This window comes from Ambystoma mexicanum, chromosome 2q (assembly GCF_040938575.1).
Source record: "Ambystoma mexicanum isolate Mex_15411 chromosome 2q, UKY_AmexF1_1, whole genome shotgun sequence".
Classification (NCBI taxonomy): domain Eukaryota; kingdom Metazoa; phylum Chordata; class Amphibia; order Caudata; family Ambystomatidae; genus Ambystoma; species Ambystoma mexicanum.
This window is the reverse complement of record NC_090924.1, coordinates 1117965146-1117992163: the sequence shown is the minus strand read 5'-3', so window position 1 is coordinate 1117992163 and position 27018 is coordinate 1117965146. Positions and strand designations below refer to the sequence as shown.

Below are 27018 nucleotides of genomic sequence, written 5' to 3'. Positions count from 1 at the left end.
TCAACCAACATAAGTAATCGCAACTCACAAAACAGAAATGGTCTGTTTTTCCCAGTCTGTGTGCATCTTACTATGACTGAGGGAGCACGTTTGGCGATTTGACTGGATAGAAAGTAAGAGGTATGCTAAAGATGATTCCAAGGCAGAGAACTTTCATGAAAAGAATGGGGGGTCCCCAATGGTTGGGATGATATAGGAAGCGACGCCATGAGATATTGTTAGAGATGGAGGATTCCCAATTTAGGTCGGTTGAGACCGATTTTCTCCATCCATTCCGAATGCAAGTCATACAAAAGCCGGGCATAAGGTCTAGTCAATAAAGCCAGACCTACAAGCTTTGTCAATGACTATTTACTTTAAATTGTATGACTTCTGCCCTGTGTTTTACATGCATTTTTACCCGAGACCAGTTTATGATTGTTGTTTTTTGTCTTTTTTTGGCGAAAATGATAAGAGCATCGTAATGTCGTAGAATATCTATAACCTAACATGCCCGTAAGAGCCCATAGACCCATTATCCCAAAAGCTCAGAAAGGATACGTGGCTCTCCGTCACAGGGCTCTCTCTGGAGTGCATTCTGCACTGCAGGCTGCAGCGACGTGTAGGCCACAGCCTCCCTAATCTTCATATCTTCATTATGTACAAACAAAGAGATAATAAGGGCCACTGCTGACAGACGAAACTACTTTTCGAGGGGAATTAGCATTCTTTACAATGGTACACTCTCCGATCATTCCATGTAAACGTTTTCGTACGCCATGCTTTGTAACAGTTAACTCGTAGGTGGTCAGATAAACTCACTGAACATTCTACTTGCGTGCATAGTTAGAGGATACCAGTAGTTCAGTTGATAGAGCGGATAAGATGCGATGCGTCGTCCCCTCCAGGACATTAAAAACATTGTATGGGAGCATGTGGAAACCAAAGAGCGAAACGTACAAAAGGTGATACAATGATGGGGAGAGGCAGTCTGTTCTTTCCCGTCGAGACTGACACACACAGCCCCCGTGTACAAGAAAGCAATGGATAGAGGGGAGTGAGCAAATGAGGCGGTGACTTCATGCCTCACTAATGTCCCGCCTACGCGCCCGCCTCGGCAATGTGCAAAGCAGTTTCCCAGCAACAGCCAAGAGAGCCCAGCCTCCTGTGCAGCGACGTGGAGGTGGGGGCCAGTGGGCAGCGTGCGTGAGCCCCTGCCTACTGCTAGGCACCGTGTTACCTTCCTTCGGAGAATAGGGGCTGGCTAACAGTCACTTCCACACATTCCTGGGCTAGTGCCATTTCACTGCCATATCTGACGTATTGTGTCATGTCATCTCGGTGATGTGCGGTCATTTGCGATTGGGGTTTGATGTGAAGTGAAGTGCCGGGATTCTGTATTCTGAGATGTGTGCAATGTATCAGCGCTGGAATGTACGTCATGCATTTTTTATTTTTGAATTCTGAGACATTGTGGCATTGCTGCCTTAGGCGCTATCAGGACTATTCGGCCTCGTGTTACTTCAGGGTTCCACCGTATCTGCATCCCTTCCGTCTGCTAATTAAGCGCCCCTCCAGCGTGAAACAGCGAACTGCCGCTGCTGGCACGCGTGCAGCCCTCGGCTCTCCTCCTTTGCAGGTTGTGGGGGGAGTGTATCTGGTTGGGGGTGTTGGTGAGATGAGGCCTCTCCTCCTCCGTCGCTCTTTCCCTTTGTTTTGGGACAGGAGGAGGGGCGAGCGCCTCCAGCCGAGGCACCGAAAAGTCCCGGTGGCTTCAAGGCCACCTGTGCGATCAGCATTGCCAGTCGAATAAACTTTCCCTTTCGCTCCTGCAATGGAGGGAGCGCGGCAGGCACAGAGCAGCGAGTAACAGGCGCCCTTTGTGTGCAGAGAAGCGGGGAGCCCCCCTGGCGCGGCTGCAGTCACTGAGTTGCTTTGTCTTTCACTGGGCTCAGCCAGCAATGCTCTGGGATTCCCGACCGGCACCTCGGGGAGCTGCCCCAGTTACTGTGTGCCGCCCGTGACCCGCCATGCAGCGGGTTGCCACTGACTGGCCACTCACAGCTGCTCGTAGCGCCCCCTGCAGGCGGCACATGAACAGCCCTGGTCTTATTGCCAGCCACAACCCCCGCAGCAGTGTGGCCCGGTCCGGGGTGCCCGACGCCCTCTCGGCAAAATGTGGACGCGGGCCCTGCCTTCTCTTGCTATTGCGGGTGGGGCGCTGAAACCCTGCGGCGGTGGAGCTCCAGCCGTAACGATCCTGGCACTTCACCTGCTTTCACTCCTCGTCGCACTTTGCCACTGTGGTAAGTTTCACTTTTACGTTTTTTGGAATAGTGGTTGTTTAAAAAGTGTCCGTGATTGAAAGGACTGTGCGGCGTCCATGGTACTATGGAACCTGCCTGGCAGATGCCTTCCACCCGCACGTGCCTTTATTATGTCGCTCTTTTAGATTGACCTGGTCCTGCTAGTAACATGTATTCACCTCAGGTCTTATTCCACTGGGCTTTCTTGTCTACTGACTCCACTGTGTAGCGTGCGCATCGAGCAATGCACTCACTGTGCATGTTGGCATGTTTATATGCTGGCATGCACATTCAGACTCACACCTGAAACTTCTGGTCCCATTATTCTGGCCAAGCCTCCAGCATTCGTCAGCCCCCCTGCTGCGTTTTTTTAAAGACGGGGCATACTACACCAGAATGTTACAGGTGGGCGCTGCCATGCGAGAACTGTGCAGGCTACTTCTCCAACGCGACGCGTCAAAGCCGAGTCATTCTGCGATGTACACCTGTCACGGAGCGAGGGAAGCCCTCGGAATACCTTAGTGTAAACATATCCGCACCGTCACTTTTGGACCAGTCTCTCTATGTTGCACTTGGACCAGTCTCTCATTGTTGCAATTTGTCTTGCTATGAGATGATTGTATTGTGTTAATTACTGAACATCCCATCTTTGAAAGGGAGATCGGACTCGTGCATCATCGCTAAGCGTCCTATCAGAACACCAGGGACCAATCTTAATGGTCTTATTGATGACCTCGGGTTTCAAGAGAGGGTATTTCTTTAAAAATTGAAACGTGGTCAAAAACAATGTCACACTAATCGATTAGACCATTTACTTGTTTTTGCATATTTCAGTATTCGCTCACTTTTTTTTCTAAGTCTCTGCATTGACTTTCCTGTCTACAGTGCAACAAGGACACTTCAGATGAGCCCTTTAAATCAATACTTCCCTAGATTAAAATAATATTTTTCAAGGAATACAGGAGAAAGCTACAAAAAAAGAGGGCGTAAAGAGCTTGCAGGTCTGACTGTTGCTCACTTCACTACTTTGCTGAATTCATGCAATTGATGGTTTTACAGTTTCCATTCCTTCATTTCTGGGTCAGGCCAGACTCATCGCATCAGGCTGTAATCACAGCCTGATCAGTCATCACCCGTCAGCAGACTTGGTTCCTCAGATTGTGTTCCAAAGCCACCTGGTCACTGGCATCTGGTTCTAGTGGCTTCTTGGATTCTTCAACTTGGAATTCCATTCAAGCAGTCCTCAAATACCACTTGAACTGAAATTCTGCAGATTTCTTAAGACTCACCTGTTTTGATTCATCTGTTTAACTATTGCTATTTCTATGACCAAAATCTGATCAACTGCCTAGCATGATGTGCACCCGTACGACTCTCTGCAAAAAATGCTCAGTGTGAGAGGTGAATACCATGATGCAGTCACCAGACCATTTATGGATGTCTGGATTCCAACACTATTATGCAGTAGACATTGTATGTTATGGAGCACCCTGAGTGGACCAAGAGCATAAACAGAAACACTGATGCGTGAAGATGTCCTGGACAAATTCTATCACTTTACCGACAAGGAGACGCTCCTCTTAATGGCTAATTGGCTGAAAGCGATGACCTTGACTGGGTTTTCATAGAATCCTTTCAACTTCCTTTCAACAGCTATACTCAAAGATGAAAGGAAACAAGGTATATGACCAGCAAGCTGGGACAGGAATCGATACACCACAGATGTACATACTGGTTTGTGCGTGCCTTCAAGTTTGGGGGACCATCACGCCTGGTGTTCAGATGAAGCAGTCCAGGCAAAAGCCGATGATCCTGCCAGGGGAGTGAAATTGACAACAAACTGACCTGGATCAGTAGGAGGGACGGTATGGACATCTATGGTGGAGAGAGAAGGCTGCCCTTGAGAAAGAGAACACCAAAGACAGAGGAGGTCTCAGACGAAGCACCACAGATCACTTGAATACATATAAAGGCACCTTGATTTAATTTTGAACATTTTATACGAACAGCTCGATTCTATAAATAAAATAAATAAATAAATAAAGGCACCTTCTGAATGTCATCCTTACTTTTCTTAGTTTCTCGTTTAGCTGACTGTTGGATTCTGGAATGCAAATGAATCATCCAAACGTATTTGCAGTACCTAGAACTTGGGGTGAGGTGGGCAGGAGATGGAAGACTGGTAAATGACGAGATGAGCAAGTCTGACGAGGTTGAGGGGTGCACAATGGCCTATCCTACAATGGAATGGGTCAGCTGTCAGCACTGTTTAAAAACCTTGATATTTTCAGTAACATGGTCAAAGCGAGTGGGGCTGTAGGGGGGTGAAAGAAGGCAGCTGCTAATCAATGTACACACCAATCTGCTGTTCAATGAAAGGGACTGGGGGGATTTGGGGAGGGGTTACCTTATCATGGTACTGTCTATACAAAGTTCGAGAAGGGCTTTACGTCTGTGTATAAGAGCAACAATAGCTAGAATAAGCTTTAGGCATCATAACCTGATATAATATGACTCCAAGTGACACATTTACTCCATCGGGATCAATTGACTTTCAAATGCTACCAATATCCATATCACTTCATTACATCCACACCAACTAAGATGTGTGGTGCCACCATTCTGTTAAGCACATTATTGTATTTTTTATTTTTTTTTAATTTAGTGTTTTGGTTCAAACAACAAGTGTACAAACCTTTCACTATTACATGCAAAAAGGAGAGAACAAAATAAATAAAAATAAAATAAAAAAAGATACATCATAATACATAGTTACATTAAAATTAATTATGTTTGCATCATCATCTTGTGTTAAATTAATCCAACGTTGGTACAGAATTAAATAGACTATTTTCTTAGCTCTTCAATGTTCTTCATTAGTAAGGCAAGAAACCCACAGAGTGCCGTTGCACTCCCATCAGGCCAGTTCACATAACATTACTCACTGTTAAGATCCCAAAGTATCTATTCCTTTCATCAACCAATGCTGGACAATGAGTTACTAGATGTTTAGTAGTCTCTTCAGTGGTACAGTTGGTGCAAAACCTACAAGTCTGGTTACCCAGACCCGAGTACCACTTGCTTGTTTCTTCTAGCATGTGGTTTTGTTTAAGTCAAAAGCAAAGGTAAATTGCCCTCAATTTTGGGCAGGGAAAGATAAGAATATACGTTGGAATCTCTTTCCTTTTTGTAAGGAATTTGACATACTCGCCATACAGCGTGTAAGTTCCCAGCTGGTCTGAAGGGACCGGCCAATCGTATTTGAAGAGCTTCTTCTTTACTGTGGCCGAGTTGGTAGAAAGCTCCTCTTTAGAGGAGCCAATTACCGAGAGTGTTTCAGTCATCTGTTCCTTGAATGCTGTTATACTAGCACCAGACTCTCTAGTCTGGTCTTCACCCCAACTCTGGTAGAGGGACATTGCTCGCAGGTTTAGTAGTTTGGCAAATTCAGCCAATTTTCTCCACTTGGCTCTAGTTGCCAGTGAGATTAGTCTAAACTCCTGTCTGATGATTGAGTTCGGGGTTGAGTTTGTGAGTCCCAATGTTTTTTTACAAAGCATCCCTTGAACTGAGTTGAGGTACTCCCCCAGATCATTTAAGGACAGATCCAAACCAAACAACAGCACCGCTTCCACGCTAGACAAGTAGTAGTGCAACAGAGGTTTTAACAAATAGTGGCACAGCTGAAAATAGACCTGCTTGATTTTTACCAACAGAGGCGCACATTTTTCCATAATCAGTTATTTCCAACCCTCCCTGGAGCTCGTGTTGGTAATGTGGTACCCCAGGTGTCTGAGGGACTGAACCCTCTAAAGGGGGCTTCCTCCCACACGCCATATCAAGGACTTAGGCCGCCTTTTGTTAGAAAAAAATATAACCTTGGACTTTAACCATTTGTCTTGAGGTTGTTTTCTACTGCATAATTGAAAAAAAAAGTTTAACTTCCTCTGCAGCCCATATGGTGTCAGGTCAAGCAAAGCAACGTCATCTGCAAAGGCAATCCAACCGAGGGATACTGAGCCCAGTTTAACAGAGTTGGTTGTGCCTCCCTCCCAGACTTTTTTAGGGTCGGCCAGGTAGAGATTGACCCGAGTTGGAGCCCCGACACATCCCAGCCGTAAACCCAGATATGTAGCAATAGTGTCCGTCGTAGCTCCTTCCCTGCTCAGCATCATCTCTAGTGTAGTGTCCATATGCAGTAATGCCAAGAGCTGAAACAACCTAGTCGGCATTTTCATTGCTAGGAGTTTCCTTCAGAGCCTTGATCTGCTTACGGTATCGAAGGCATTTGACATATCTATCGATGCCATGTAAACTGTGCCTACTGCTCGGTTTTTAACAGCTGCCATCAGATGTGACGTAGTCAGGGCATCTTGAGATGTTCCCATTCCTGCACAAAACCTGATCTGATATTGGGATAGCAGGTTTCATGTTGTAATTTCTGCCTTGAGTTCCCTTAGGAGAAGGGTTCCAAATATTTTGCTAGTGGAGTCCAAGAGGGCTATAGGTCTAATGTTCCTAGGATCCTTCCGGTCTCTTTGCTTAAAAATAGGAATGACAAGAGATTCTCTCCACGTGTAGGGAACTGTGAGTGATCGACTGACATGACTAAATACGTCCCACAGAGGATTGGCCCAGACCTCCAGTTTACTTTTAATTGAAGCCGGAGGAATGTTGTCGGGGCCAAGAACCCTTGAAGGGTTTGTCATGCCAATTGTCCATAGTACATTGTCAATCTGGCACCCAAAATCACACTGTTCGTCCCCAAATTGAATAAAGTTAGTTCACCTTCATCATCATCATAGGGCATAGAGTATGTTTTGGTGATGTAGTTTACCCACTCCTGTGCTGTGATATTACACTCAATACAATCCTGCAAACCTTTAGTAATTCCCCCATTTTCTCCAAAAGACATTACTCTCAGGGGACCTCCCTCAAAGACTCGACTGTTTAGCCCTGTTTTTTTAAGCATTTCAATTGTGTTTCCTGCCAGGACCATTCTTCTAAATCTGGTCTTCCCACTGCTGGGCTTCCAGACCTATTTGATACAGTGCTTTCTGGAGTCTGTGGTGACTGTACAGGGGACACATATGCCTCAACCTCCTCCTGTGTATTTAATTGTCCCAGCTGGTAGCCGACAGACTTAAGGGCTTCTCGGTTGTTCCAGATAATTTGTGCAATCAAATTGGAGGTGTAATAGCAAACTGACCTCTCAGGGCCTTTCTTTGGAAATGCCACCCTTTGAATGTCGTCAGATCTCAGGGCCTGAAAACCCTTTATCATTTTCCCCTGTTTCAATATGGTTTGCCTCTCCCTGAGGCACAATTGAATGAGCAGTGTCGGTCTGTCTAGAGATCATGGTTGGGTCTCACTGACTCTTGCAAATTCTCCTGGACAGTCTTTTTTTCCACCCTTACCTCCTCTAGTGGTTGGATTTCAGTCATACTAGTTACCATTTCCTCTGCCCCTTCCTTAGTTTCAGGATCAAGACCCCTCATCTTACACTGGCATGGGAATTCTGGCTTATTAGTCAACAGTTTGCTCAACCCTTGATTCACGGAATGTAGTTTTAAGGCATTCTCCCGAACCAACTCCTTTACATTGTCATATAGCCTCAACAGGGATTACAGCACTAAGTGAAGTGTTGAAATCGATGCTGGTCCTAGGGTCTCCATCCGTGGCATGATGTTCGAGTCTCTCTGCAACATGATGATCTTAGGGGTAAAATAATTATTGTTTAATGTTATGGTCTGGCCTTGTCTAATCCTTTGTGAATTCTGAGGATCTATTAATGAACTGTTTAAGGCACTCAACTCATATTCATGACCAGTTACGGGTCTATAATTTCCTGATTGGCACTGCAGCATACTTTGTTTGCTTGTTCAGTGGGAGTGCTCCCTTATGCCGTCCATATCCTTACAGAGTTTCTCAAAAGACTGGTCCAGTATACTCTGATCTTCAGTATTTGTCACAGTGGGAATTTGATTGTCTATTGATCCCCGGGACTCACTATTTATGTCTCGGGAGGATAGCTCAGCGGCAACCTGCATGCCTTGGAAGCAAGATGACACGGAGCAATACAGGTCCGATTCCTCAGTCCGCGCTTATAAACCTCTGGGTATTAAATGCGTTATAAATAACATATCACTTCATTTCTGTCTGTCACAGCATTTACGTCAATCTTAGTGGACGTAAGGTTTGAATTGGCAAAAGTTACATGGACTTTTCCCATGAGCAGCAGTTCACTTCCAGTTATCCCCTTAGTCTGACACTGAGCCTCCTTATTGAGGCATTTCCAGTGCTTCAGAGTACAGGCTGGGAGTACAACTTATTTCAAGGGCCAGCTCAGTATGTCATTCCCATTTGTTACCCTTGTCTTCTGCGGACAACCACATAGATACACTTGGCTGCTGTCTAATAGAGGGCTCCACTTCATTAGGAACTGCATTTAGTTCCACTGGAGTCCCTTACAGTTGAAGTTGCTGCAATTCACACAGCCTTTCAAGTTCCACATGGGCTTGTAGTGCAGTGCGCCCCTTTCCTTTGATTTTTAGCTTTCTATTGCGCAGTTTGGACATTTGGATAATGCCCACTACAGCAACGGGTCTGGCTGTATTTAGGTGCAGCGGTTTACACCAGTCAGTAGTCTAACATGTTGTGTTTTCCTTATTGATGGCACACTTCGGGCTCAAAGGGTGAAGCACCACCCCACAGTCACCCGAGTCAGTCCTGAAGAGATGTTAGGTTTGAAACAGTTAATCCCCCCCACCCGCAAAAAAAAAACAGTGGCAGGTAAACATGCGGCCACAGGCAGGGAGTCAGCAGTATAAGCAGACCAGCTTATCTTACCCCTGTTCCTGATATCCCAGAGCCGCTTATGTGTTCGCTACGCTCTCATGGCTATGCTTCCATCGGAGTGAAGCTTACAGCTGGCCATAGCGCTGGAGTTGAATGTTTCTGGCCAGGGACTTCAGGAGAGTTTAGCGCATGCTGAACAACTTTCCCCTCCTTTCCCACCTTGCTTGGCTGACCGGACTGCAACACTCCTTGCACACCCTTCCTCCTTAACCTCAGGGCTGCTTCAAGGCTGCTCAGGACTACTGACAAGAAAGGTTTGCTACTGTAGTAAGCAGCTTCTCGAATCACCTCGGCTCCGAGCTCCATGTCAGAAACTAGAGGAAAGCACTCTCCAACGTCGAGGCGTCGAGCCGCACAAAGATCAACCACACTGCTACTGTTAAGCAAATATGTTCCCTGAGGGCGGTCAAGAGAGACCAAGAGGATGAATACGTTATGGTGAAGGGGATGATTGGAACTAAGGAAATCACTCTGGCCATGATATATTCACGCACAAATGAATTAAGAGTGTTTCCTCCCACAATTCTTTCCAAGCATTTTAAGAGCATGCTCAGAAGAGAGAGAACATTCTAATGGAGGATTTCTATGAGGTGTGGAATATGTCCTTATATGGAAATGTGCTTCTACGGTAACGGGTAAAGCAGTCCTGTGAACAATGAAAGTTTTCCTCCCATCTGATAATCCATCATAATCCAACCCTAGGGTCAGGATCAGGTAGCAGGTCTCTTCCCCTGGCCACATGGGAGGAGAGTTTAGGCTGAACATCGCTGATGCCTCCATAGCATTCATCAGACTGTGCAAAGGCCACAGCTTACATGCTTCTTTTAAAATCGCGTGCTTTTCTGCATCTTTTCTTTGAATGAAAGTTCCCTACAGTCTTTAAGCCCCTTCCCCTTTTCCAGCGTGACCCTGCTGGTCTCCACTTTCCTGGTGTGCTGCAGCAAGGCACCAGTGCTTTAGGCGAGCAGTAAGCTGTGTGTTTCCTTGTTCTTGTCTCCTGGGAGCTTCCCTCTGCATAGATCTGAGACTTTCTCGTTTGCCACTGGGAAGTCTGGTCGTTGTAGTTTCAACAGTTCACTCTCTTGTGGGTTGGATTGTTGCTTGTACATTACAGGAGACCCTGCAAGGCAAACCAGAGAACACTGGCCATCACTTTGAACGGTAGGCACGGGGTGACCAAGAGCGATTCTCTTAATTTTCAACCATGCACATGAGAGGGGAAAACAGATATTGGGGCCATTGTCACTCGCTCACTTCTCCTCTGGGGCAGGACACGCTCTGAATTGAATTGAATTGATATTTTATTTCTATTGCACTCGTACACATCGCGACAAGGCAAGGGAAGGGAACAGGGGAGAACAAAACAACAATCTTACTAGGCCCATTGAGAACACGCAAGTGCATGGGAGAGGGGGAGGGGAAAAGTGCATGTAAGGGGGGAAAAGTATAAAGTGCAGAGCAAAAGAGAAACAGATAAATAATAATTAATACATTAATAATAAAGGCAACAGACAGTGGTAGTGCAGCCAGCAAGTGGCAAGTGCTGGGTTTAAGGCAGCAGACATGCTAGGTCTGATAAGTGCAGGAAGAAAAAGGGGGGGACTGTATGGGTACAGATACAGACCCCAGTGCAAGGGGTGGCCCGGAGGCAGTGTGGGAGAGTGGCAGGGTGAGCAGGTACCTGGGCCCGGAGGAAAGAGGGTGGCAAGGTGCACGGTGCCAAGAGAGAACAGATCAGCAGGAGAGAGGGGCAGCGAAGGCAGAAGCAAAGAGGAAGGTCTTGAGGTGCTTCTGGAACCAGGGATGGTTCTCCTCAAGTTTTAGAGTGGCAGGGATGCTGTTCCAGAGGGAGGCCTCAGTCAAAGACAGAGATCTACCCCCAGCTCGTTTCTTTGAAAAACGACTGACCCTGAGGGAGTTAGAGGTAGAGAAGCGAAGAGCTCGAGAAGGGAAGTATTTGCAGAGGGATAGCTGAAGGTATTTTGGACCCAGACCCCAGAAAGCCTTGTGGATAATGCAGAGGGTTTTGAATTTAATCCTTGCATCCCTTGGGAACCAATAGAGAGATTTCAGATCTGGAGAGATACGATCCCAGGGTTTGAGGCCAAGGACAAGTCTCGCAGTCCTGTTCTGGATTAGTTGCAGAGAGTGGAGAGTAGAGGCTGGTAGATTTAGAAAGAGGCTGTTAAAATAGTCTTACCTAGAGAGAACCAGAGCTTGGGAGACAATGAGCTTCTGGGGGAAGGAAGGGAAAGACAGGGTACCTCTAAGGAGGTGCAGTAGAAAGTTTGACTTTTTAGAGACATCACAGATGTGGGCAGGGGAGGAAAGTGTGGAGTGAAAGATGACCCCGAGGTTCTTAGCCTCGCAGGTGGGGTTGGAGGAGGGCCAAGGGAGGCCGGACAGAGAGTGAGGGGAAAGGATGCTAAAGGTGTGCCAATTATGAGGATCTCGGTCTTTCTGGCATTCAGACAAAGATCATTGGCGGCACACCAATCGTGAATGTCAGGGTCAACACCCTGGTAGATTGGAATTCCTAGATTTCTTTGACAGGGTTAATTGCTTGAATCTGTCACATACACCAATATGCAAAGTAAAATATATTAGTTTATTGAATAAAAGTGCATGAGCTACTATAGCGACCAATCCTAATACAGCTGGTCAGGTTTTTAAAAAAAACAACTGACCCTGAGCAATTTTCGGTGGGGAAATTTCTTTTTTCCTCTGGTATGAACTGTGTACCGTAAATCAAGTACTGACTCATGAGCATGACAGCATGCTGTGAGATAGTTATATGCCCCCTGTTCAGCACTGACACACCCTGTTCAGCAAATACATTGCTGTGCAATTCAGTGCTATCAGTTTTGTTCATTATCCATGCCAATACAGGCAATCACTTTCATTTTCAAATTCAGGTCCTGAAATGCATACAGGCAAAGTTAGCAGGCCGCAGGACCTTGTGCAAGTCATTTTAAATTGACACCAAACATTGTTGGACACAACTTCAAGAGTATCTGGGAAAACTGGAAGCAAATATGTGGATTTAAGACTGTGTAAGCAGTGTGTTTATTTCCTCATCTTGGAACACCACACCATACCACACTATAATTAGGGTGTTGATCTTTTAGACAGTGTGGAGATTGCTTGTACCCTATTTATAAAGTGTTCATTATGCCAAGAATTTTACAGTGGGGAATGTCCCTCACATTAGGAGGCTGTTGCACTTTCTCGCTCTGAGAGATCATTATTCAGTTTCACCTTGTTTCTCTACCTTTATCACTTTTACATTCACAGGCCACAATTTCACTTTTCCTCACATTGACAGTTATCGCTTGTGATGCTGGAAATGCATCTGAGGGACAGGGCCTCTGAATCCTTGTCCTATTACTGCCTTTTATCGTGTGTTCTGTCATGTTTTCTGCCCAGGAGTCCATGTGGGACTCCTGGCAGTGCAGCTCTCTTTTGGTTTGGTGAACAGACCCATGGGATACCCTTATGGCACCCATGGGTAGGGGTACAACCCTGTGCCCCTAGTGTATGTTGTTGGGCACCTGTGGGTGGCCCACAGAGCAGGGTATGGGCTGGTGGCAGCTCCATGCTGAATGTGACAGGTGCTCTGGGTGTCCTCCATGTTGGGATACCCAGGCCCTGCCATTGGGATCAGTTGATTCCTGATAGAAACAAGATGGCCCCTGTGGCCTCTTGCTTTCTATTGCCAGTTGTCTTGTTTTTCCCAAAGTCCTGGGAAGCCCTGACTCTGTCCCTTCCCCCTGACTGGCTGTTGGGTGGAAGTTCCATGTATGGTATTGTTGTGAAGGCCCAGCTAGACTGGCTGGAGCCTTCCCAGTGACTGTATGTTATGGGTACCTCCTGTGGGTGGGACCTGGGTGAATGGAGTGTGTGACCAATATACACTCCTTGTTGTGGTTGTCTGGTTTCTGGCATGTGAGACAAAGACTGAGACAGCTCTGCCCGAAACTGGCCTGAATGCAGTGTGTAGTGTTGAATGGCTGGGTACTTGTCCCAATCCACATTCCTTGTTGTGAGTGTCTGAAAGGGAGGAGTGTGGCCTGAATGCACTGTGTGCCTGATTGGCTGACTGACTGCATGAATGCCCTGCAGTATGATTGGCTGCTGGGTGTGTGCCAGCAGCGTGGATGAGAGAGAGGATAGTATATCTGGGGACCTCTCACCACTGAAAATTGTTCAGAAGCGTTCAGAAGCTGAGTCTCCACTCAAGAGTAACTGGAACTGCTGATCCTCGACGTCCAGCTGGAAGAAGAAGACTTGCTGCTGCATTTGCTTCGACAGATCTGAAGGTTACCGAATTCGTCGAGGACTGATCCGAGAGAGGACCTGGTAAGGCGCCCTCTTCCCGTGCTCCGAGGGACCATCGAGCACCGCTGAATCTTCGCCGAAGCGCCCTGGAAATCAGACCCTCGAAAGGCTGCCGACCCGAGACGGGACCGCCGAGGAGATCGAAGTGAAGCATCCGGACATCGACGCTGTCGAAGTCCATTGCCGTCGACCAGGGTTCGCAGGTTTGTGTAACCGCTGGAGGCCCATCGAAGTTGTGTTGCCCAGCCGTGGGAACCACTTGACGCCGTGCCGCCGACGACCGGAGCCGTCCGCTCCTTTGCCTAAGAACATTCAATCGAAGGACTCTCTCGACCGCTTCGTCGACCGCTTATCCTGCTGGAGAAGTCGAGGATGACCAACGCGCCGAGGAGAAACCTGCCGGTGGGTTTCCCGCTACCCGACGACCTCAAAGACTCGGACGACTCGACGCCCGTGCTGGGCTCCCGTCTCTACAATGTTTGCGGTCCAGAACTATTGTCATCGAGGTGCCCCGCACACCTCCGCCTTGCAGGACGCCGACGCCCCGACCCCGACGAGCACCGCTCGGACGAAGCTGCCGCCTCTTCGACATCGTTCTACCTCGTTTGTCGACGGACGTTCGATTCCCCGTCGCCGAACAGCGAGTCCCTCGACGTTTGTCGACGCCTTTTCGAGGAACTCGACTCCACCAGGTACATTGGGGGGGTAGAAACATTATAGGGGAGAATAAGACTTACAGAGCAATATATGGACTGGGCTTGTGTTATATCTTTCTTTACAGGTTGCCCAGGTGGGGGGATCTCCACACAGAACTGTGCCTAGTGGTAGGGGTCAGTATTCTGCCTATTGCTCAACCCTCTTATTTCCTCTCCTCTCTCTATTGCTGGTTTCCCTCTATTGGTCTGTGTGACATTGTACAGTATTGTTCATGCACTTCAATGAGATCTAGGGTGGTACCACTTTAGGATTGTAAATATTTGCCATTGTAGATTTTGCCAGAGTACAAAGTGAGTTACTATGATAAATGTACATAACCTTAACTATTGATTATATAAAGATTGTGTTCTAACCAATACCGAGTGTGGATATTCCTTTGTGGGGGCTTGGGGATACACTGTACTTAAGAACCAGCCTGCATCACCTCCTGAGAAGCTAGGCCTTGATTGCTCGGCCATTGCTACCGAATAGAGAATCTTGGCTGGGGTCTCCTGTGCCTCTCCTCCACCATATAGGGAGTGGGAGTACAGACACCCCCCACCGGTCGTTGAGGCCCGTTCTCTCACACTGGTGGCAGCGGTGGGATGCTTATGGTTTTAAGAATCAGTGTATAACCGTGCCACGTACAAAGGATATTTGCCCTTTATTGAATTAAGGTTTAGTGGTGTACAAGGTAACTGCATTACAAACAATGGAGTCTGTTGCGAATGGCAAATTAACTCGGATGAGCTTGGAGGCTCTCCAGAGTGCTTGTGAAGCTAGGGAGTTAGACTTTGTGGAGAAGTCTAGGACTGAGCTGATAGCTGCCCTGGTGGACTACCAGACTGATAGTGAAACTCTTGATGAGGGGGGGGATGCAACCAATGAGGACTCTGCCCCTGGGGTTTCTGCTGAATCTGTTTCTGGGAATGCCGCCATTCCTGCTGCCTCTATTCCAAACTCCAGCAATTCCTTAGAGCTTGAGTTATTAAGGATGAAATTGGCCTTTGAATACCGCAAGTTGGAAATAGATGCTGAGCTTAAGAAAGAGGAGTTGGCTCAACAAGTGGAGCTCAAGAATAGGGATCTTGAACGCAAAAATAAGGACCTTGAACTCAAGAGCCAGGACACTGAATGTCAGAGGATCCAACTAGAGAAAGCTAGAGTGGAGACTTCAGCTAGAACCAGTGAGAGTGTCAGGTCCCCCGCCACCAAGTTTATGAAAGATTTGGTTGGTGTATTTGCGGAGGGTTCGGATATCCTCCAATGGATTGAAGCGTTTGAAATGGCTTGTGAGATTCATGATGTGGATAAAAGAGATTGGGCGAAGTGTTTGTTAAGCAGAGTGCCTCAAACCGGGTATGACTGTATTCTGAAGCTGAGTGTGGAAGAAAGGGGTCAGTACGAGTGTATGAAGTCTGCTTTGATTGCCAAGTTCGGCAAGACACCTACCCAATACCTTAGAAGGTTCAGGGATTTTAAGAAAAAGGAGAATATGTCTTGGGTTGACTGGGTGAGTGCTGCGCACATGAACATGATGGGGTGGATCGATGGATACCAGGTTAAGACTTTTGTTGAATTGTCCCACCTCTTGTTTTTTGAGCATTTCTCTGAAGCCTGTTCACCAGAGCTGCGTCAGTATGTGGCTGACCAGAACATTTTGGACCCCTTTAAGCTGGCTAGGTTGGCTGACAAGTGGGTCTCCCACCGGGTGTCCCCTAAGGACTCCAGTGGGAAGGACAAGGACAAAGAGAAGGGGGCCTCTCAGAAAGCTGAGGAGTCCCCCAAGCAGTCACAGTCGGGTAAACCAAAACCTTCCTCTCCTAAGGCCCAAAAATCTAGTGGGGATAAGTCATCTGGGGGTGGGAATAAGAGTAGTGGTCCACCTGCTGCAAAGCAGGCTCCCAGTGGTTCCAGTACCGTACCCCGCACTCCTGGCGCTTGTTGGGACTGTGGGGCTCTGGATCACAGAAGGGGTGACCCCAAGTGTAAAGGTAAGGCACTTGGAGTACAGGCTGTCAGCCTGACCTACCCTTACCCCGTGTTCGAGGTGGAGGCCACTGTCCTCCCCTCCTCTGCCGGGATCACATTTGGTGCTCCGGTAGAGATTTCCTTAGTGTCCCTTGGGGCCTGGGACCAGTACGCAGAAGTACTGGCGACTATCCCACAGAACACCCGTAGGTTTTTGAGAAGTGTCCTCTTGAATGGCCAGCCTTCTACTGGTTTGAGAGACACTGGGGCAAGCATGACAGTGATGGACAGGACCCTGCTCAGGCCAGAGGACTATGAAGGTGCTCCTCTGCAAACCACCAGGTTAGCTGGTGGGCCTCCCAAATTATCACCTGTAGCCTTAGTCACACTCTTGATTGGCGACAAGACAGCGAAGCTTCCTGTCCTGGTTCAGGACAATGTCCCTGCTAACATTTTGTTAGGGAATGATCTAGTAGAGTTAGGGTTGATCTCGGATGGTCTTCCCATGACTGCTGCTGCCGTCACTAGGTCACAGGTGACCCCGGGTCTGGCTGTGAGTCAGGTACCCGAGCCAAAGGCGAGGCCTAAGGCAAGAAGAAGGAAGACCAAGAAGGCCACCTCTGTGGAGGGAGCACCTTCTCTTCCTGCTGTTCCGACAGCACCCATTGGGATCCCTGCTCCGGACGGGCTGGGTCCAGTGGAAAACCCAAACTCAACTCCTTTGGGAGAAGAGGCAGAAGACTCTCCTGTGGGAGAGGTTCTCAACCCGGAGGATCATCCCGACCTCCAATGCTTGTTAGCTGAAGGGGGACCCTCCCTGGCAGACTTCTGTAAGGGACAGAGAGAGTGCCACTCTCTCGAGGGACTGAGGAAACAGGCCCTGGCCCAGGCACAAGGAGAGGTGCCTAGGAATTTCCGGATTTATTGGGAGGGTGAGCTCCTTGTTAGTGAGCCCACTAAGCCTGAACCTGGTGCCCGCAAGAGGTTGGTGGTACCCCAGGTTTACAGGCCCTTCCTACTGCAGTTGGCGCATGAGGTGCCCTTGGCTGGTCATCTTGGGACCAAGAAGACTAAGCAGAGGCTCTCTGCCCATTTCTACTGGCCACGGATGGGAGTAGAAGTGGAGTCCCACTGCAGGACCTGCCCAACTTGTCAGTTGTCTGGCAAGACTGGAGGCAGTGTCATTGCCCCACTGCAGCCGTTGCCAGTGGTTGGCACCCCATTTGAGAGGGTGGGCATCGACATCGTCGGTTCCCTTGACCCTCCCACTTCAGGTGGACATCGGTTCATCCTGGTCTTGGTAGATCATGCCACCAGGTACCCTGAGGCGATACCCCTTCGGACGGTTACGGCCAAGGTGGTTGCCAGGGCTCTCCTGGGCATTTTCACCCATGTTGGATTCCCCAAGGAGGTTGTCTCTGACAGAGGATCCAACTTCATGTCGAGTTACATGAAAACCATGTGGAAAGAGTGCGGGGTAACCTACAAGTTCTCCACCTCTTACCACCCCCAGACCAATGGTCTGGTTGAGAGATTTAATAAAACTCTCAAGGGCATGCTAGGTGCTTTGGAAGAGCCTCTAAGGAGGAAATGGGATCTCCTCCTGCCATGCCTGCTGTTTGCTTACAGAGAGGTACCTCAAGAGGGTGTTGGTTTCAGCCCCTTTGAGTTACTCTTTGGACATCCCGTGAGGGGGCCCCTCGCCTTGATCCGAGAAGGCTTGGAAGCCACCCCTCCAGGTCCCGCCAAGCAAGTGGGGGACTATGTGTTAGGCCTCAGGCGGAGGATGACACAAATGATGGGTCAGGCAACAGCAAATCTCAAGGCCAGCCAGGAATTGAATAAGTACTGGCATGACCTTAAAGCTTCACAAGTGGATTGGACTCCGGGACAGGAAATCCTTGTGATGGAGCCTACCAAGCCAAGAGCTTTGGCAGACAAGTGGACTGGACCCTTCAGGATAATCTCCAAGATGGGCAAAGTCAATTATCTGGTTGACATGGGTGCCTCTGGGGTAGCCCCTCAGGTATTCCATGTCAACAGGCTCAAGCCTTTCCACAGGCGAGCAGAGGTCTCATGTCTCTTGCTAGCTTCAGGGCAAGAAGAGGATGAGAGTGAGCCCCTTCCTGATTTGCTGCATAGCAACCCTCAGGATGGCTCAGTGGAGGGAGTACATCTCTCTCCAGATTTGACAACAGAGCAACAGAGGGCCTGTAGGGCTTTGCTCCAACAGTACGCCTCTCTGTTTTCACTGAAGCCAGGCCTTACACCATGGTGTAAGCATGAAATTGACACTGGTGACAGTGTGCCTGTCAAAAGCAGGTGCTACCGTATGTCAGATACCGTCAAGATCCACATCCAGGCTGAGGTCGCCAAGATGTTGGATCTGGGTGTTATTGAACCCTCAACCAGTCCCTGGTCCAGTCCAGTGGTCCTTGTCCCCAAGGCAAGTTCCCAGGCGGGTACCAAGGATTGGAGGTTCTGTGTGGACTACCGAGGAGTCAATGCCGTCACCAAAACTGACGCGCACCCATTGCCCCAGGCTGATGAGCTCGTGGACACCATCGGTGCTGCCAAGTTTGTGAGCACCTTTGACCTTACTTCAGGCTATTGGCAAATAGCTCTGACGGACCATGCCAAGGAAAAGACGGCCTTCTCAACACCTGAGGGACTCTACCAGTTTAGGGTCATGCCTTTTGGGTTGAAGAATGCCCCTGCCACCTTCCAGAGATTGGTCAACCATGCACTCAGTGGGCTGGAAGCCTTTTGTGTGGCTTACTTAGACGACATTGCCGTCTACAGTTCCACCTGGGAAGAGCATTTGACACATCTGGATAAGGTGTTGCAGGCCTTGAAAAGGGCTAACCTCACTATCAAGGCCACCAAGTGCCAGATAGCTCAGGGGAAAGTTACCTATCTTGGTCATGAGGTAGGAGGGGGTCAAATCCAACCCCTCTCCAGTAAAGTACAGGATGTACAGAACTGGGAGACTCCCACTACTCAAACCCAGGTGAGAGCCTTTTTGGGCCTCACTGGGTACTATCGCAATTTCATGGCAGACTATGGAACCATAGCTGCACCCCTGACAGCTCTAACTTCACCCAAACAGCCTAGGAAGGTTAATTGGACTGAAGACTGTCAGAGGGCCTTTGATGGCTTGAAAGAAAGTCTGTGTAGGGCACCTGTGTTAAGTGCGCCTGACTACAGCCGACCCTTTATCGTCCAGACGGATGCCTGCGACACCGGAATTGGAGCTGTCTTGTCCCAGTTAGATGACAAAGGGAGAGAACACCCTATCATATTCATAAGTAGACAACTCAAGGGTAGAGAACTTAGGTGGGCTACTGTTGAAAAAGGAGTGTTTTAGTATAGTTTGGAGCCTTAGGCGTTTTAGGCCCTACCTTACGGGGTCTACCTTCAAGGTCCAAACAGATCATAAGCCCCTGAAGTGGCTTATGCAGATGAAGGGTGAGAACCCGAAATTGCTCAGGTGGTCCATTAGCCTGCAAGGGCTAGACTTCACCATAGAGCACAGACCAGGGAAGAGTCACGATAATGCAGATGGCCTTTCCAGAAGGTATGTTGACCGTCTGGATGAGGGTGTCTATCCCGTGGGAGATTAGACACCCTCCACCTCAGTCTGGGGGGGGCGACTGTGATGCTGGAAATGCATCTGAGGGACAGGGCCTCTGAATCCTTGTCCTATTACTGCCTTTTATCGTGTGTTCTGTCATGTTTTCTGCCCAGGAGTCCATGTGGGACTCCTGGCAGTGCAGCTCTCTTTTGGTTTGGTGAACAGACCCATGGGATACCCTTATGGCACCCATGGGTAGGGGTACAACCCTGTGCCCCTAGTGTATGTTTTTGGGCACCTGTGGGTGGCCCACAGAGCAGGGTATGGGCTGGTGGCAGCTCCATGCTGAATGTGACAGGTGCTCTGGGTGTCCTCCATGTTGGGATACCCAGGCCCTGCCATTGGGATCAGTTGATTCCTGATAGAAACAAGATGGCCCCTGTGGCCTCTTGCTTTCTATTGCCTGTTGTCTTGTTTTTCCCAAAGTCCTGGGAAGCCCTGACTCTGTCCCTTCCCCCTGACTGGCTGTTGGGTGGTTGTTCCATTTATGGTATTGTTGTGAAGGCCCAGCTAGACTGGCTGGAGCCTTCCCAGTGACTGTATGTTATGGGTACCTCCTGTGGGTGGGACCTGGGTGAATGGACTGTGTGACCAATATACACTCCTTGTTGTGGTTGTCTGGTTTCTGGCATGTGAGACAAAGACTGAGACAGCCCTGCCCGAAACTGGCCTGAATGCAGTGTGTAGTGTTGAATGGCTGGGTACTTGTCCCAATCCACATTCCTTGTTGTGAGTGTCTGAAAGGGAGGAGTGTGGCCTGAATGCACTGTGTGCCTGATTGGCTGACTGACTGCATGAATGCCCTGCAGTATGATTGGCTGCTGGGTGTGTGCCAGCAGCGTGGATGAGAGAGAGGGTAGTATATCTGGGGACCTCTCACCACTGAAAATTGTTCAGAAGCGTTCAGAAGCTGAGTCTCCACTCAAGAGTAACTGGAACTGCTGATCCTCGACGTCCAGCTGGAAGAAGAAGACTTGCTGCTGCATTTGCTTCGACAGATCTGAAGGTTACCGAATTCGTCGAGGACTGATCCGAGAGAGGACCTGGTAAGGCGCCCTCTTCCCGTGCTCCGAGGGACCATCGAGCACCGCTGAATCTTCGCCGAAGCGCCCTGGAAGTCAGACCCTCGAAAGGCTGCCGACCCGAGACGGGACCGCCGAGGAGATCGAAGTGAAGCACCCGGACATTGACGCTGTCGAAGTCCATTGCCGTCGACCAGGGTTCGCAGGTTTGTGTAACCGCTGGAGGCCCATCGAAGTTGTGTTGCCCAGCCGTGGGAACCACTTGACGCCGTGCCGCCGATGACCGGAGCCGTCCGCTCCTTTGCCTAAGAACATTCAATCGAAGGACTCTCTCGACCGCTTCGTCGACCGCTTATCCTGCCGGAGAAGTCGAGGACGACCAACGCGCCGAGGAGAAACCTGCCGGTGGGTTTCCCGCCACCCGACGACCTCAAAGACTCGGACGACTCGACGCCCTTGCTGGGCTCCCGTCTCTACAATCTTTGCGGTCCAGAACTATTGTCATCGAGGTGCCCCGCACACCTCCGCCTTGCAGGATGCCGACGCCCCGACGCCGACGAGCACCGCTCGGACGAAGCTGCCGCCTCTTCGACATCGTTCTACCTCGTTTGTCGACGGACGTTCGACGCCCCGTGCCTCCCGCTTGAAAGGGAAGGCATTCAAGAAGGGCCGCTGATTCCCCGTCGCCGAACAGCGAGTCCCTCGACGTTTGTCGACGCCTTTTCGAGGAACTCGACTCCACCAGATACATTGGGGGTGTAGAAACATTATAGGGGAGAATAAGACTTACAGAGCAATATATGGACTGGGCTTGTGTTATATCTTTCTTTACAGGTTGCCCAGGTGGGGGGATCTCCACACAGAACTGTGCCTAGTGGTAGGGGTCAGTATTCTGCCTATTGCTCAACCCTCTTATTTCCTCTCCTCTCTCTATTGCTGGTTTCCCTCTATTGGTCTGTGTGACATTGTACAGTATTGTTCATGCACTTCAATGAGATCTAGGGTGGTACCACTTTAGGATTGTAAATATTTGCCATTGTAGATTTTGCCAGAGTACAAAGTGAGTTACTATGATAAATGTACATAACCTTAACTATTGATTATATAAAGATTGTGTTCTAACCAATACCGAGTGTGGATATTCCTTTGTGGGGGCTTGGGGATACACTGTACTTAAGAACCAGCCTGCATCACCTCCTGAGAAGCTAGGCCTTGATTGCTCGACCATTGCTACCGAATAGAGAATCTTGGCTGGGGTCTCCTGTGCCTCTCCTCCATCATATAGGGAGTGGGAGTACAGACACCCCCCACCGGTCGTTGAGGCCCGTTCTCTCACACCGCTCCCACTCACAGTGAGTTGTAACCATGAGTCACATAATACTTCTTAACTCTTAAGACATTCCCATACATTGACACACTATCCTTATTTATTTATACATTTATTTATGGTGTACATTGCCTCATGCAGAAGGAACTTCAAAGCATCAAAACCTTAATTATATAAATTTACTCACAATGAGGTGGAGGCCATCATTCTTAAAACTAGACTGCCACTCTCTCACTTATTTTTTACACATGTTGACAAACACTGAGGCTATACATAGGATTCGTTGAGGTATTGTCTTGGTTTTATAATAAAAAAGTAAGGAACACCATTGGTTGATACATCCTTAGAATTCTTCACAATGTTTGGGAGGGAGATGCGAAGGAAGTGGTCGCACACATAGTGGGACAGTCCCTTGCCTCTCGATAGTCATTTCTTCACTTTAATTTAATGTTAACACGTTTTCTTTGTTCCAAGCCATTTCTACTAATGTTTTGTTATACAGAACAAGAGGGTCTTTCGTTTTCACTCCATGAGTGGTCGAGAAGGAATGCCTGCTTTGAAAACCTCTGAATGACAACATTGTTTCCAACAACCTTCATGTTCTACTGTTGGTATCTCTTCCGGGTTTCGCCCAATTACTTGCATTTTTACACCATGTAGAAAGATATTACCTAACTTAGCTGTATGCATTAAGTGACTGTACGGTGAAATAAGGTGCCCCTAACTGATGTTTTTACTTTAGCAATGATATCTGATGGTAGATTCAAGGCATGTGTATGCAAAAACATTCTGCTTTAGCCACTCTTGACCTTTGGTTTGCCTATGTATGAGAAAATCATACTTCCTCCACCACTCATTCGGGTGCACTAAGTTGTATGTTAAATCTCCATAGTTAAATTGAGATTTTACAACTCTGTGCTATAACATGGTAAAAGGCAGGCTCAGCTTGCAGCAAACCAGGCTGTGATTAAATCCCTGTCTGGCAACAACCACGTAGATTTCTGGACCAAAATGAGGCAATTTATCAGGGACCCTGAGGTTGGTAGGGGCTGCGACGTAGCAGAGACCGTCTGGGTGGGTTACCTACAGTCTAAGTTTGCTCGACTTGTTGGTGAGCTGGATTGTTCTGTCCTCAATCTGAGTACTAGGGATTTGGTAGTATGCAAAGCAAACCCAAAGCCCATCTCAACTCGTGGTATACACCGCACCTGAAAACTATCCATACCAAAAAAAGACAATGGGCCTCATTCCGAGTATGGCGGTAGCCATGGAGCAATTAGCTCCATTGCTGCCTAACACACCGGTACCGCCTCTGGGTTGGTTCAATGGGGATTTACCGGTCCATTCCGACCTTAGAGGGACCGGTAAGACCCCGTTGAAAAAAACATTCCCCATTCTCATTTCAGCCCCCATAGGGCTCAATGGGAACGGGGAAGTAATATCACTATCCAAAGCAACTCTCCCTAACATCTCCAATAATACCAATCTACCTAATAATACTGCATGCCCACCCCGATTCAAGTTCTCTAAAGTCTCCATTAATGAGACTATACTCTCGCTCAAACCATCCAATTGTCAGGGAGACCAATGCTCAGCCCAACTGATAAAGGAGGCAGCTGGAGATCCATCCTCCTTAATTTCCAAACTCATTAATGCTTCATTCTCTTCAGGCACTATACCAAGCAACCTTAAAGAATCTTCGGTGCTCCCTTTACTTAAAAAAAAGACCCTAGACCCTGCCACACCCACCAACTACCGACCAATCACAACAGTGCCATTTCTCTTGAAAATCATAGATAAAATGGCCTACCTCCAAATACAGAAATACCTGAAATCCAACCTCTTGCTAGGAGCACGGCAATCAGGCTTTTGGCCGCAGTACGGCACCGAAACAGCCTTAATAGACCTTAAGGCCCAGATTGATGAGCTTAGGGATAAGGGTAACCTAGCCTTACTTCTCCTTCATCATGCATCTCGCCCACATTATATAACATTTTCACGAAGCCCCTTTTTGACGATCTGGACAATCTTGTTATCACCTACACTAATTATGCTGATCATACCCAGATTCTCATTCCACTTACTGGGGATTACGAAAAGGATTTGGCCTTGGTGAACAAGGTCTATCTCATCATCCAGGCATGGATGGCCACCAAAGGATTATGTCTGAATGACGATAAGACTGAGATCATAATCCTGGGGATCACTGCAACCCTCAACAAACTGGGACCTAAATATTCCACCTTCAACATTGATAATAACCCTATCACGGTTGCTAGAGAGGTGAAAACACTGGGTTTCTACCTGGATTCTACCCTCTCCTTTAAGAAGCAGGTTAATGCGATGGCATCCGCCACTGCATGCACTTGCAAATTGATTAGAGCAGGCAAACCCTTCCTGTCTAACAACAGCTGCTTGACCTTGGCCAGAGCACTCGTTCTGCCAAAATCGGATTATTTTAATTCTCTCTACATCGGAGCAAATGTGGAGATAATTAAAAAAAATCCAATCCCTCCAGAATAATGCTCTTAAAGCTGCCATTGGTATTGCCAGGAGAGAACATATCTCCGAAACCAGAAGACTAAATAATTGTCTGACAACACATGATAAAATACAACTTAAAGTAGCCTCACTCACTCATAAATGCTTGAATAATGCTGCTCCCTATTATCTGACTGAGAGATTTACCAGGAAAATTCCCACAAGACTAACCAGACTTTCTAGCACTAATTACCTATTAGTCCCCAGATTTAAATTCTCTAGAGTGGAGGGCCGTAGCTTCATGGTCAAGGCAGCACAACTATGGAACTCACTACCACCTCCTATGCGAGAGGAGCAATCATACCTAAAATTCTGTCAGAATCTCATAAGATGGTTTAAAGACTCTGACAGTTAGGACACTTTACTAGCAAAGCTGTGATCTTCCAATCAGTCTAACCAATCTCTGGGTGACCCTGGACTACCCTCTCACTCTTGTACATATTTGTGTCTGCTCCATCTGTGTCCCTGGGATATTGACGGATGACATCCTCAATAATGCCACATATAAGATCTGATGTATATAGATTCTTCTGTTGTACAATTAACTGGATGTGTAAATGTGTCTATGATCTGTGTAACTAAGCTGTAAATTATTTTATGCAATGCGCCCTGATACCTACGGGTCTGGTGCGCAATACAAGTAATACTACAAACAAACAAACATGTCTTTGGGATGAGGACGATGTTAGATGGGGCATTGGATGGGCAAGATCATCTGCGGTGCCGGGCCCTGATGGCATCTCGCCATTGCTCCTTAAGCAGGAGCCAGAATTGCCGGTGGGCCCTCTATTGAAACTCTTCAGGACCATCTTTAGGGAGGGCAAGATTCCCTCCACCTGGAAGCAGTCCACAATTATCCCAATTTTCAAGCAGGGCGATGTGTCCGATCCTAAGAACTATAGACCCATTGCCCTGCTTGATGCCTCAAGTAAAATGTTTGCTTCCCTCCTCTTGAGAGACCTTTCCCGTCAGGTTGCAGAACTAAATCTTCTGTCCAAGTATCAGGTTAGCTTTCGTAAGGGAATGGACACCACCCTTAATAGTTCAATTATTTCTCATCTCTAATCAGCTGTAAAAACGGGGGCGATAGGGACTGTCTATATGGCGTCTATTGACATGTCCTCCACCTTCGATACAGTCAGCAAAGAAATACTCTGGAAGGTCCTGCTAAACACTGGCCAGACCTTGGCACTGCTACATAGAGACTCTTCACTGAGTGTCAGGTTGACGATGGATGGGGCCATCTCTACCCCTATTTCTACCTATGTGGGCCTTAGACAGGGTTGTCTGGTGGCTCTGGCCTTCTTCAACCACTATGTTTCAGGAAACTACCAACCAGGTAAAACAAGGCAGCGTAGTACTGTACTGGCTCACTTTCGCTGATGATATTATCTTATTTGATAAAACCCCAATTGGCCTTCTCTGAAAATTGACCCTCTTTTTTCACTATGCAGTCCAAAACAATTTGTAGATTAACAGGAAAACATCTATGGTCGTTATCTTTTCAACTAAGAAAAACCCCAAGACCTGTATTTGAAGAGTAGGGCAACAGATTCTGGAAAGGGTGGACTCAATGCAGTATTTGGGTTTCAACCTTGCAGACAAGTGTTCCAGGGGGAATGGATTACCCTATTTAGGAAAGAGTTTCTGGCCTTGCTGGCAAGAACAAAGAGGATCTATTCCCAGCTTTGTCATTGTTCTCTGATTCCTTTGCTCAGGTTTTATTTACAAACTACTGAACCAACTATTCTATATGGTCTGAGCATAGTTTCATTTGAACTTAGGGCCCATTAAACATCTTACAGGGCCTCCTCTGGAAGCGAACCTTGGGCTTGAACCAATCTGTCCCAAATGCTGTGGTTGACACAAGCTGGGTTTAGTGTCCTTGGCATCCAGAGCCCTATGGAATAAGGTAGCAGAATATTGTAAAATGCTGAACCCCCCAAATAACTCTCTTTATCAAGACTTGGGTGAGCCATCACAATCCATTACGGCCTCTACTGTTACCAAATTAAGCTTGCCATGTGTGTCATTCGCCATCGAATTGGGTCATCCCAGGACGAGTTGAAGTCATTCCCCTGGGTTGCAATACACAAATGATATGCCGCTGATTGGGCAGAAACGTATGACCTATTGGGCAATCTCTCACTTTATAGGGAGTATGCTGGGTACAGAAGGAGGCGAGGGAAAAATCTGAGGTACCTATTACTGTTCCCTTGCCCAAAAATGTGGGCTGTTTATCTTCGATTCCGCCTGAACCAATTTGCTTCCCTGTAAAGGAGATTCAAGTGGGACAAAACACTAACTAGCAACATCTGTAGGTTTTGTGAATCGTCTGCGGTGGAA

General features: G+C 47.9%; 1 protein-coding gene across 1 annotated transcript in view; it reads left to right on the top strand.

The window, feature by feature from the left end:
• The first annotated feature begins 1216 nt into the window (after positions 1-1216).
• ITGB8 (integrin subunit beta 8) overlaps positions 1217-27018 on the top strand; it is a 461694-nt gene continuing 435892 nt past the window's right edge. The window contains exon 1 of the mRNA XM_069648474.1: positions 1217-2285. Coding sequence (XP_069504575.1) covers positions 2156-2285 — 130 coding nt within the window. The 5' untranslated portion in view covers positions 1217-2155. The remainder of the gene's footprint in view (positions 2286-27018) is intronic.